At 50.3% G+C, this 12239-nt stretch overlaps 1 protein-coding gene across 4 annotated transcripts in view; it reads right to left on the reverse strand.

The window, feature by feature from the left end:
* Window positions 1-12239, reverse strand: part of TNS2 (tensin 2) — a 590960-nt gene that overhangs the window by 292556 nt on the left and 286165 nt on the right. Inside the window, exon 1 of one of the 4 annotated variants that reach the window (XM_069653622.1) lies at window positions 3409-3890. The exons of the other annotated variants lie outside the window; for them this stretch is intronic. Coding sequence (XP_069509723.1) covers window positions 3409-3462 — 54 coding nt within the window. The 5' untranslated portion in view covers window positions 3463-3890. Of the gene's footprint in view, window positions 1-3408; window positions 3891-12239 lie in introns of those variants that run through there. 4 annotated transcript variants of the gene reach the window in all.

A 12239-nucleotide genomic window follows, 5' to 3' on the forward strand; every position in this document is an offset into this window, starting at 1 on the left:
GAGCGGTCGATCGTGACCTTTTGGTAGAGTGTGCAGCACTGAGGGATTCCCCCCCTTCCCCACTAGGGATTTATTGGCAGCTTTGGAGTTTTCTGGAACCAGGGACTCCAAACCTTCTTTATACTTTAGAATTATTTAAAATGTACATTTTGTTTCAGTGGTGCTCTCCCCTTCCCTCCATTTTTTTACGGCACTGCAGAAAGTGCCAGCAGCTCGTTCAAACCATAAGAAAATGCTATCGCGCGTCATCAGAGTGCGAGGTTTGTGCTTGTATTTTGCATTTATAGTGCGAACATCCGAAGGAACCGCATCTGGGCGCAGATGTATCAGTAATGGACAGAAAGCAAAAAGAAGCAGATGAACCAATCATTGAAACAAATACGTTTTCAACTTCTTCCAAAATAGAGTTAGGAAGTCAATCGTCCGGAGTTCGGTCGGCAGGGAGTTCCAGACGGGAGAGCCACAGATTGAGAAGCATCTGTCTCCACGGTGAACAAACCGCGAGGCAGGAATGCTGAGGAGGTTTTGTCCCGAGGATCTAAGCAGACGTGGAGTCTGGTGCAAGAAGATCTTCGAAGAGAGGTAACTCGGGCCGCCAATGTAAGGATCTGCAATACGGTGGGACTGAGGCAGATCTAGGGAGACTGAAAAGAAGTCTGACCGCACAGCATTCTGGGAAACTTGGAGGCGATGGATCTGCCCGGTTGGAGTGCCCAGTAAACGAGGTGCAAGGCGTAGCATGGGCATTACATGTTGTCAGGCACAGGAGCATGGGCTAAGTGATCCTGCATGGCCGCCCAACGGGAAGCCATACTTGCCACCTTGAGAGGGAAATCCAGGCCTGAATAGAGAAGCACGGGGCCATTTAACCCGAAGGGGACATGGCGGGCCTCCTTAAAACACTGTCTACTTTCCGCTAGGCGCGCACCCGCCAAGAATAACCACTTTTGTGATGCGTTGATGCCTCGGCCTGGCATTGCGCTCCACATGGCAACCTTGCAGAGCTAAAGGCTGGGTGTAGCCACCAGGCTTCCCACCCAGACGATGCCCATAGCACTCCGCCGCAGGTGGCACTAGTTTACTGCCTAGGGGGAAGAGGATAGCCATGCCAGAGTTGGCAAAACAATGTAAAAACATGTGACCCTGCCCCACCTTGGAACACACCATTGAGTTGTTGGATGGTAATGGTTGCACTAAACATTAGATACAGGCAAATATATGGGGTTGGAATCCTTATTTCATGTAAACAAGGGCTTTTGGTATTGGCTGGCATCCAGAGTGTTTAGTTCCAATAATGAGCAACTGAAACTGCTCTTCCACCTGCCGTGGGGCAACCACGAGCCCCCTCTTCCTTTTACAGCCCATCAGCCTCCAAGCAGCCCTCCCACAGCCTTGGGTTTCTTACACCCCATTGTCATGTGATGTGGCTGCTTAGCTGCCAAGTGTCCCACTTCCGTGCGTCACACCGACCTTTTTTCCCCACTGCATGCTGGGACTTGTAGGATCATCCTTACAGTGGGGAAAACGAAACTACAAGTTCCAGCATGCAATTGAGGGGAAAAATCAGGGCTGGCTTGGGGTGTCATGCATGGAACTGGGAAACTTGGCAGCTACGGGCCTGCTGCCGCGGCTGTGTAGCGTAGAGATGCTGTGGTGATGCATGACGGTGTGGGGGGCAGGAAGGGAACATGGGCAGCCCGGGGTGCCAGGTCTTACATGTCATAGATATTTGTTCTAAGAACATCCTCATTTACCCTGCTTATTTGTATTTTTTTGGGCAACAACTTTATTCATTGTTAGGATGGATTAGTCATACTTGTCCCCCGCCAAGATCGCAAAGTCGAAGAGTCCACAGGAGTGAGATATAACCGTTTTTAACAGAATAACGGATGTTTCCCAGGTGCGAGGTGCCAATAAGGGCCAGGGAAAAGCGAAAGTCTCCTGTCCAAGGTGTGACGTTGATAGAGCCAGGGGGTGCAACTTGAGCTGGCACACGCAATGAAGGAGAGGGCACAGCCTACAAGTGCCGAAGTGTAAATAAAACCTATTTCTGTGTGGGCTCCCCCCTGACCATTAGTCGACTGTGAAGCAAAAGAGGCTGTGGAAATAATGTTCATAGTGGCCCCATGTTACACGTTTCCAGCAAGCCCAACCCTTTTCCTATAGAACATTTGGAAACAAGATGGGTTACAACACAAACGAGGCCCAGGGTGCAGAGGCCTACGGGAAATCTCCAGAGATCCCTATAGGCCAGCCCAGCCCTGCGCCTGACGTGGGCAACTTGAGACCTCTGCGGACGTGACAGCATAGTGCGAGGTTTCACTCACTCCCTGGAGGTCACATTCACGTAGACCACCCCCACGCCTACAGGTGTATGCATGCACCCCTTGGGCCTAGGCGACCTGACAGCGCGTAGAGTGCAGGCTTTGTTATTCGCGCGTGACTCTGCAGACCCGACTATGGATGGCATGTCCCTGCTCACTACCAGAGACAGGGGGCACCAGCTAATACAGGGCATCACAGACTGTGGCCATAACTGACCTGCCTGTACCACACGGCTAGGGGGATCAGAAAGAGCCCTTTGCCGAGCCCAGGCTGTTACAGACATCAGTGGACCACCTTACTGGGTTTCTATACCTCCAGCAGCACTGCCACCACTATCTGCGGCAGCAGTAGTGCCATAGCTGCCATGCAACACCCTGGCATGCTTGCCACCTTCTGCCAACTCGGGATTTTCAGGAACGCGTTCGCGTCATTCCGGGGCATTACAATTGTGACCACGCGAAGGAACCGAAGTTGGCCAAGAAACTGAACTGGCTGGAGCCTGGAGGAGGTAATTCATGATATGGTGGAACTTGGCAGCAACAAACCGCAGCAGACCTCCCACACATAGCACCCAAACTATGGAACGCTCTGCCCCATGCACTCAGAGACTAAACTTCCCTGGCAGCTTTCCGCAAAGGGCTGAAAACAACTCTCTTTAACTAACTCCACCTTCTCTCCCTTCACATGTCCCCTCTTGTGCCTCCTCTGATATCGGCTGTAAATACTTATGCGTGTATGTTTTATATATATTAGTATGCTCAATGTACAGTCTACTGTAACTAAGCACATTCTATCTCGGCTGTAAATACTTATGCGTGTATGTTTTATATATATTAGTATGCTCAATGTACAGTCTACTGTAACTAAGCACATTCTATCTCGGCTGTAAATACTTATGCGTGTATGTTTTATATATATAATAGTATGCTCAATGTACAGTCTACTGTAACTAAGCACATTCTCTTATGTAACCTAATATGCTTGTCTGTACCAGCGCCACGATGCCCACGGGCTGCTATATAAATACTAATAAATAAATAAATAAATAACATCTCCCCTACCGTCCTCTGAGCGTGAGCTCACCTGTGCTGCGGACGCTGCTCTCCTGCTCAGGCAGAGCTCGGCCTCACCCGGCATCCTCAGCAGGGCCAGTGGACATCCTGCCAGCTGGGCCGGGGACACTGGCTTCTCTGTAACCAAAGAGGGCGATGGCAGCGCGAGGAGACCCCGCGCCTCCCCTTCCTCGGGCCCTCCGTGCGCTCGCTGTTTCTCCGGCAGGACAAATTGGGAGGATAACAAGTGCTGGGACGTTCAGGGCTTCTTCCCTCAGCACAGCCTCCTTGGCCCGGCTCCAAGGCGTTCTCTCCCACGGCAGGGCTGTAATTACCCCTGTGCTGGGAGCCTGGGCTGTGGGTGGATGAACTGTGTTGACGAACGCGGGTAGGGGGGCGAAGAAGCAGCGGGGAGGCCGGAGCAGAAGTCGCCCGTAAGCTGGGGTCTTCAGAGGCGCGGCGCTTCCAGCTCGGCCTGGATGCCGCTCTGAATCCCAGGACCCAGCACAACTGTCCAGCTGAGGGGCTGGGAGCTGCAGCCACCCCGCCCCCGTGCACACACGTGAACCACTGCTGGACTACTGATACAAGCCAGATGCGGGATGGGGGTGTAAAGCAGAGACAGCTGCGAGTTATGACCCATCACATTTCTCCCACCAAAAGCGGAGATGATGGCCAGAGCCACATGGAGCGCGAGCGGGGCTGCTACTTGCCCGCGAGCGCCCCCTACACAAACCGGCATCTCCCAATGGCATCACACGGCGGTGCAGTGTCACGCAGCCCTCAATGTGCGCAATAATCCACTTACATAGGTGTGGACCGTGCCCAGAAACGTCCTGTCAGTGCTACTGTCGCCCACCCCACCCCCCAGTATAGAGCAGGCCGATGAAAACCCTCAGGGTTGCTGAGGGGTCGCGTAGAATTAGGTCACGCTTTAGGGTATGTGGCAATCGCCCCACCCCCCAAAACAGCAGGACGTTATGGAATTCCTCCGTGCGATTCATGCCACCCTGGAGTGCCAGAGGGCGCTCTGCCACGCCCCGATGAAGCTTCACTTGGTCGACTCACTTTATTCCTTCATTTGATAATACGGACTCGTGCTTGAGGGGTATATTTTGTATAAGCAATGACCGTTCATTTTGATCTTTACTACGTGTTCGATTGATTAATTGTCCTACGGTTCTATATTAAGCGCATGGGACGTGCTATTGGCACAGGGGCCCGTATCATGTTCCAGTGGGCGATGGCCTTACAAACTCTTGCCTTAATGGAATTTAGTCAAAACGCAGACTGAAGCAAATCCAAAATGTCTGCGGGCTGACAGCGCTCCTTTAGTGCATGAATTACCAGTTCCGTGTCCCCGGCTTCTCGGCCTGGGAGACTTCCAGTCTCTGCCCTGCTATTCCGGCCTCTATCTTGTCTCCTGGTCCTCACATTTCCCAGTTACACTCCCTTTTCCTGACTCTGCCAGATTAGATTCCAAGGCGGTCCTCCTCCATACCAAAAACATCCTGTAGGTCAGGCGACCTTTGCCCCCGGATCCTCTCCAGGGCTTGCGCTCGCTCTTGAGCACATTTCTTCACCATGCCGCAGTCAGACCACGCCCCCAACCCCTGTTCCAGTGAGACAGAGCATTCCCCACACACTGCCGCTGTCAGACGGAGCTTCCCTAATATAGCTGCAGTTAAGCATGGCTCTCCCCCTTCCCCATTTTTCAGTCGGGCCTAGCTCTCACGCTGCAGTTAGGCCAGGCTCTCCTTTCACCAAGCTACAGCAGGAGTAGGCCCGAGCCCTCCCTTTACTCTGCGGCACTCAGACTAGGCCCCCACTCTCAGGATATTGCAACCAGGCCTTGCTTTCCTTGTATGTGCTGTAGTTATACCATTATCTCGCTCTCCTTCCAGCATTTTGCAGTAGGGACTAGCTCTCCCTTCACCATCGTCCAGTTAGACCAGGCTCTCCCTTCAGCATTTTGCAGTAGGGACTAGCTCTCCCTTAACCATGCTGCAATTAGGTCAGGCTCTCCTTTCAGCATTTTGCAGTAGGGTCTAGCTCTCCCTTCACCATGCTGCAATTATGTCAGGCTCTCCTTTCAGCATTGTGCAGTAGGGACTAGCTCTCCCTTCACCATCGTCCAGTTAGACCAGGCTCTCCCTTCAGCATTTTGCAGTAGGGACTAACTCACCCTTCACCCTGCTGAGTTCCCTTCACCATGCTGCAGTTAGGTCAGGCTCCCCCTTCAGCATTTTGCAGTAGGGACTAGCTCTCCCTTCACCATGCTGCAGTTAGGTCAGGCTCTCCCTTCAGCATTTTGCAGTAGGGACTAGCTCTCCTTTCACCATGCTGCAGTTAGGTCAGGCTCTCCCTTCAGCATTTTGCAGTAGGGACTAGCTCTCCCTTCACATGCTGCAGTTAGGTCAGGCTCTCCCTTCATCATTTTGCAGTAGGGACTAGCTCTCCCTTCACCATGATGAGTTAGGTCAGGCTCTCCCTTCAGCATTTTGCAGGCAGGGCTTTTCATTGGCCACGCTGCAGCAGTCACACTTGGTTCACTATGCTTTGCTCAGCTGAGAGTAGATTCTCCCTTTACCATGCTGCAGTCAGGCAGGGCTCTCCCTTCACCATGCTGCAGTCAGACTGAGGTCTCAATTTTCCATGCTGAATTGGACAGTCTTTGCTTTTCCCCGGGCTGTAGTCAGACGGGGTTCCCTCTTTTCTATGATGCGACCAGACAGGACACTCCCTTCACCAGAATGCCCTGATTGTTATCCGTAATCTTCATTATTCCACATCCTACTCTTTCTCGTCACAGTCCTTATTTGAGAAGAGCTTTCTCCCAACAAAGGCACCTAGTGCCACCATGTGCTCATTTTTTTTAATGTAACATAACTTTAAGTGATGTTGCATAGCACAACTTGTGCCACTTTTGTGGCCTCTTGAAAATGGGTAGTACAAGGGTGTGAGGGGAAGCTATTGGGAAGAGAAGGAGATGTGAGGCGCAAAACCTGAAGTGTTGATGAGTGCAGGCCGATAGAAACCAGGCTGTGTGTGCTAGAATCTTTCTAGATGAGTTGTGCTGGTGCCAATTTGGGGTATGTATGTGGATCAAGAAAGGATCCCCAGATGTACGTGTGTTGCCTGGTGTGCTACTAACCTGTTCCCCCGACGCTGAAAATGGGGCGAGGACTGTGTGTAAAAAGATGGAGGGAGAGGTGCAGGCTTTGCATAGTGTTGGTGTATGGTGGAGAGAGAGGTTCTAGCTTGCATTCGCCTGCAATGTGGGAGTGGCTACTCTGTGTGTGTAGCGTAAGGTGGAAAATAGAACGGTGAACAGGTTGGCGAAGGGCACAAATAATAAAAAAAATACACATTTAGCAAGGCATAGCATGGCATAAAAAGTAATTAAAAGGCATGGCAAGGCTGAAAGGGAAATACAAGGCACAGCATGGCCTCCTACCTGCAGCCCTCTGCTGGTCACTGCCCATCTCCCACGTTCTCTTTCTCACGTGCCACGCCTGAATCCTCGCTCTCGCTTTCCCTGTGCCTCTTGTTGGCTCTCTCTCTATATATATTGCTAGCTAGCTCCCTCACACCCTCCCATCTCCTTTCTCACTTTTCCACTCTTGAATCCCCTCTCTATCCCACTCCCTTTCACTTTCGCTCCCTGTCTTGCTAGCTAGCTCCCTCCCATCTCCTTTCTCACGTTGCCACTCTTGAATCCCCTCTCCCCCTCTCGCTCTCCCTCTCTCTCTCTCTCTTTCACTCTGTCTTGCTAGCTAGCCCCCATCTCCTTTCTCACTTTGCCACTCCTGAATCCTCTCTCTCTCTCTCTCTCTCTCTCTCTCTCTCTTTCACTCTGTCTTGCTAGCTAGCTCCCTCCCATCTCCTTTCTCACTTTGCCACTCTTGAATCCCCTCTTTCTCTCTCTCTCTCTCTCTCTCTCTCTCTCTCTCTCTCTCTCTCTCTCTGTCTATCTCTCTCTCTCTCTCTCTTTCACTCTGTCTTGCTAGCTAGCTCCCTCCCATCTCCTTTCTCACTTTGCCACTCTTTAATCCCCTCTCCCTCTCTCTCTCACACACTTTCTCTGTCTTGCTAGCCAGCTCCTCCCATCTCCCTTCTCAATTGGATAGATTGGCAGATGAAGGATTAGGGCCGATTGTGGCACGCACTCATTTACATAAGCGAAGCGCTGAGAGCTCTGGGAGGCACGGGCGTTTTGTCTCAGCTGAAGAGCTGCCACGATATAAAAAAAAATAACAGGTGCTTATTTCACCTTCCTTAGTGTACTGGTTGGCAGGCTGAGAGCCGCCGCACCCCCACCCTAACTTGTTCAGGTGCTGTGCCCTGTGAGGGGTCTTTTGCCCACCTGAGCAACAGTAATTTCCCAAAGAATTGTGTTTGCCAGATAATCAGGGCAGGACCCAGAATATATAGTTGTTTCCCCCAGAAGTCTTCTCCAGTATCTGCAAAAGGACTCGAACCCCTTTCACGTGGCACACAGAGACACAAGCCAACACGACCCCCACCCCACGCACCTAGTGTTGTGACAGCTCCACATCTTGAGTTTCAGAAAGCTAAGGAACACCTGTAGGAAGTCCTGCACAAGTAGGCCGATGAGATGCTGAACAGGGAAGGTAAAAGGTGGCGTGAGGATCCCTTTAAAGTGCCCCATGAAGTAGGGTACACTATTCCTTGGCATAAAGAGGGTGCTGTGGCAGCAGGGAGGTGCAGAGAAGCATGCGAACAGTGAAAGAAAGAGGGTGGGGGGAACATATACATTGCCCTAATGGTCAATCCCATGGACTGCCCATGTATTGAATCTATAACAAAGGCAGTCCCAGGCAACGTGCACTTTATACTGGATCCCAGAATATGGCTACAGCAATTGCAAGAGGTTCTTCCAGGTTTCCAACGAAGCATGAGTCATCCTCCCTCAGCCTGAGGTACGCCAGTACTCAAAAGAAACACGTATTGTCAAACAAGTATCTATAATTAAACTAATTTAGGGGGCTGTTGTTCCTAGGGAATGATGGGAGGGAGGTGTGAGTGTGTGGGCGGTAGGAGTTATCACCTGCACAAGGTGGGGACTGTCCATATACAGGGTGTCCTGAGTCATTAAGAAACCACCCCACCTACAAACACCTACTTTCCTTTGTGACAAAAGGCCAGGTGTGAGGGCGGGGAGCCCAAGCTTTTTTTTTTTAATTATAAAATCATGTGGGTAATTCTGTTTTTGAAAGTGAGACCTGTTCATCAAAATACACGTTCATAATGCTCCATGCCAAAAAGCTTAATGCACACATGTACCTTTATGTGTCTTGTCTCCTGACATCCCCAGTAGCTGTCCTGCAATGGTGGCAGGGCAGGTTCAAAGGTCACACGTGCATTCCTGAACACATCTGCTGGAACAGAAAGTTCCAATATAGAGAGGTGGCTTTTTAATGGTAGGCACCACTGATTCAAAATATCATGGCGGCAGATTTCAATCTAAATATAAGGCATGTCTTTTGACTTGATGGCTACTGAGATTGCACACATATACAGCCACAAGTATTTGATGTCGTTTTATTGTCAGCTTGATGGACAGGCACTCGTTCATGATGAATTGTTTGCATTAAGTTCTCTGGGCTGGGTGTACTCACAACAACCATGCTGGTTGCAGCCCGGGAAGCCCTCTTTTTGATCCCCCTGAGAAGGACTCTTACTTTCCTACAGGGACACTTCCTGAGAGGTCCCCTGGGAACTGGTGCTTCAAAGACAGACCTGTCATTATAACGGCCAGCAAACACCAGGGTGTTGATCACTGGAGGCCGTTTGATGTAGACAGATGAATGGGGGGAGTAAGAGTAGCTTAGAAGATAGCTTCATTCTACAGAGGGGTCCAACCACCTTGGAATTTGCTAGGGATCCCAAACTTCCTGTCCCCCTCCCAACTTCCCGTAGGCAAAGCACTCTAGGTATGATATCAGCAGGCAAAGGACACTAGTTACAGGAGACAGGATTGGAACCTTAGTAATAGGCTTGCTGTGGACCAATCCACTTTTGCATTTGACTATATATAAGGAGGTTGTGAAAAGGCCAGTATGTTGGTCTTGTCAAGAAGGGATGGTAACCTCTCTCAGGTGGGATGGGTGTGGGTGGGAGGCCTACCTGGGAGCAATCCACAGCCAGTCCTTCCCCTGAGGACTGCATGCAAAAACAGCTTCCCAGACACTTTCTGTTTCTTGTTGAGTTAACAAACCTGCTAGGAGTCAGGGCAAACCATAGCAGATAGAGGGAGAGAGGCCCTCCAGCACCACACACAGTGTGCAACCTGTCATCAGAAGGCTGGACCCAAAACAATAAAGACAACCCTTCCGCATCCAGAGCTACTGGTGACCCACGAAGGAAAGAAGAGGTCCTGTAGGAAGAGATCAGCAACTACGTGGCAGTGAGCAAAGTGGCAAAGCACTCTCCAGTGCTGGCTGCATTTCGCCACAGCCAATTGTTTGCTCCTTAGACCACCAGGGACTTTGCAACAGGGTCTTGACCTCCCCAAACAAACTGCATTCACCAGGGAGGAACCTTGAGCCAAACCCACCAACACAGAAATGGACACAGGATGGCTTGGTTTGCCATCAGTATTCCTCAATGGGCCTGTGCAGAGAAAAGAGGAGGGACTTATCACATCATTTAACATTTCTGCTGATTATGTCTCACCCCAGGAGGGAACTACAGGAATAGATTAGATGGGGAAGTGAACCAATGGCAGGAACAAGAGCATAAAAGGAAGGGCAGGAAGCATGAAGTTGTGGGTTGTTGGGGTGCAGTCAGAGGAGGCGGTGTGGCAGACCAGCAGGAGGAAGGATGAAGCAGCAGATTGTGGAGGCCATTATTAGCAAAGCTGAGGTTTTGGTTAGTGAGTGTAAGCAATACTGTGTTTTGAGTGGTAATGTTAGTGTGGCGAGTGTGGTTATCTGAGTGAGAGGAAGGAGTGCATATGAAGTGTATGGGTCTAAGTAAGAAGAGGGTGTCTGAGTAGAAGGTGGGTGGAGTAATAGTGTGGAGGATGGGGTGGTTGTACGTGACTTTAACGCAGCACGTAATTCCGAATTCGAAAATGCCGAATTCAAAATGTGTGCCGCTGTGAAATCAAACATAATTTCAGTGGCATTCCCTTACCTGATCCCCACCCAACCCCCAATTACCTGTTGGAGGCACACCTCGTTGTGTGCCGCCGACTTCCCCAACTCTCTGCAATGCCGGTTCCCTTCACTTACAAGGATGGGAACCGGCGCTGCAGGGTCCTCTTTTTTTTGTGTTCAACTTTATTGCACAGGAAGCAGGGGACACCCCAGCAACCCCGATGCCATTGTAGTGAACAAGGGTGTACAACCCCCACACCCCTTATTCGCTATAATGGTACCGTATGGTATATGTGGTCAACATTTTCAGCTGTACGAAATATTCGTACAGCCAAAATTCGATAAAATCTACCATATGTTTTTTTTTTAAGTAGTGAAGACGTGGGTGGAGTAACATCAAAGGATAGGGGCGAGGCCTAGAAGGAATAAGGGACAACGGAGGGACAGAAGAGTAGAAGTAAGAGAGAATAAAGGTGGGTGGAGTTGGAAACAGAGTGTAGCAAGAGGTCAAGAGAGGGAGAGGAGAATGTGAGCACTGTAGAAGCACTGAATCAAGGAGGGTGTCTATAAGGCACATTTCCCTACCCCTCCAGAACACTAGCCACTGGTTAGAACAGTTGTTTCCAGAAGTCCCTAAGGGAATCTAGTTACAGATGGCAATTCTTCATATTAGGTCCTCTCATTTAGTAACACAGCTATAGGCTCCCTTGAAGAACCAATAAAAACCCTTGAACCATCTCTGAGTTTTGGAGTAATTCTTGCTCCATTTGTGACAAGGGGGAGCCCTCGTCTTAGTTGATTCATCTTTGACACTGCTTGAAGATGGATTACTGGAACATGTTTGGGAGTACAAACTACTCTAAAGTCCTCTGCCAGAGATGCGAAGACCAGGAGCTCCAAGAAAGAGGAACAATCTTCTCTCTAACCTTTCCAAGGGCCTATTTAAGATGCCCAGCTGGCTGAACAAGGCCTACTGCAACTGAGAACTGGTCTCCAGTACCCTATCACTGGCAGTGCCAAAATCCTGCAAGTACGTCTATATGAACCTTTCTGCTTTGGGAAGGGGATGAGAAAGGACACACCTTGCCCTTGAGACGCTGGACTGGATTTCCTAGCATCCACAGAACCAAGGAAGCGATCATTGGATCTCTCTGTGCATCTCTGAACAGCCTCAGTGCCAGTTTGGGTGTCTTCAATGATTTAAATCTGCTGCAAATGAACTGATGGAGACACCTTTGCCATCTCTGCATCGGAGATCCGCCGACTTTACTAGCATCCCCAAATTGACATTGCCTGCCTGGTTAACAGCTTCTTCGAACTCCATGCCGTTGCACTATAGAAGGTAGTGTTGAGCTAGTCGAGACTTATCACTGCTGAAGGCAAGTCTCTGCTTCTATGAACCCAAGGCTACTGAGTCTTCCAGCAACACCACTAGACGTTCCATGCCATCCTCAGCTTGTTCAACCTCCATGATGAATTGAGAAAGGGCCTTCTTAGCTCTCAGACAGGACTGTCCGCTAGGCCAGAATATGTTTACCGGCACAGACATGCCTGTCATGGACGTTGTGCAGCCTGGAATTTTAGTGACAACCAATGAAGGAGTAGAGTGTGCCCCTGGTGGGTTGTCTCTAACATACAACCGGCTCTGCCACATTGCTAACAAGTCCTTTCTTGTGACCAGTGCACCTTCTTCTTCTCCCTATTTCCTCTTCCCTAACCATTGCCCCTTGCCCCATGC

The sequence above is a fragment of the Ambystoma mexicanum genome, chromosome 3q, assembly GCF_040938575.1.
Source record: "Ambystoma mexicanum isolate Mex_15411 chromosome 3q, UKY_AmexF1_1, whole genome shotgun sequence".
Classification (NCBI taxonomy): domain Eukaryota; kingdom Metazoa; phylum Chordata; class Amphibia; order Caudata; family Ambystomatidae; genus Ambystoma; species Ambystoma mexicanum.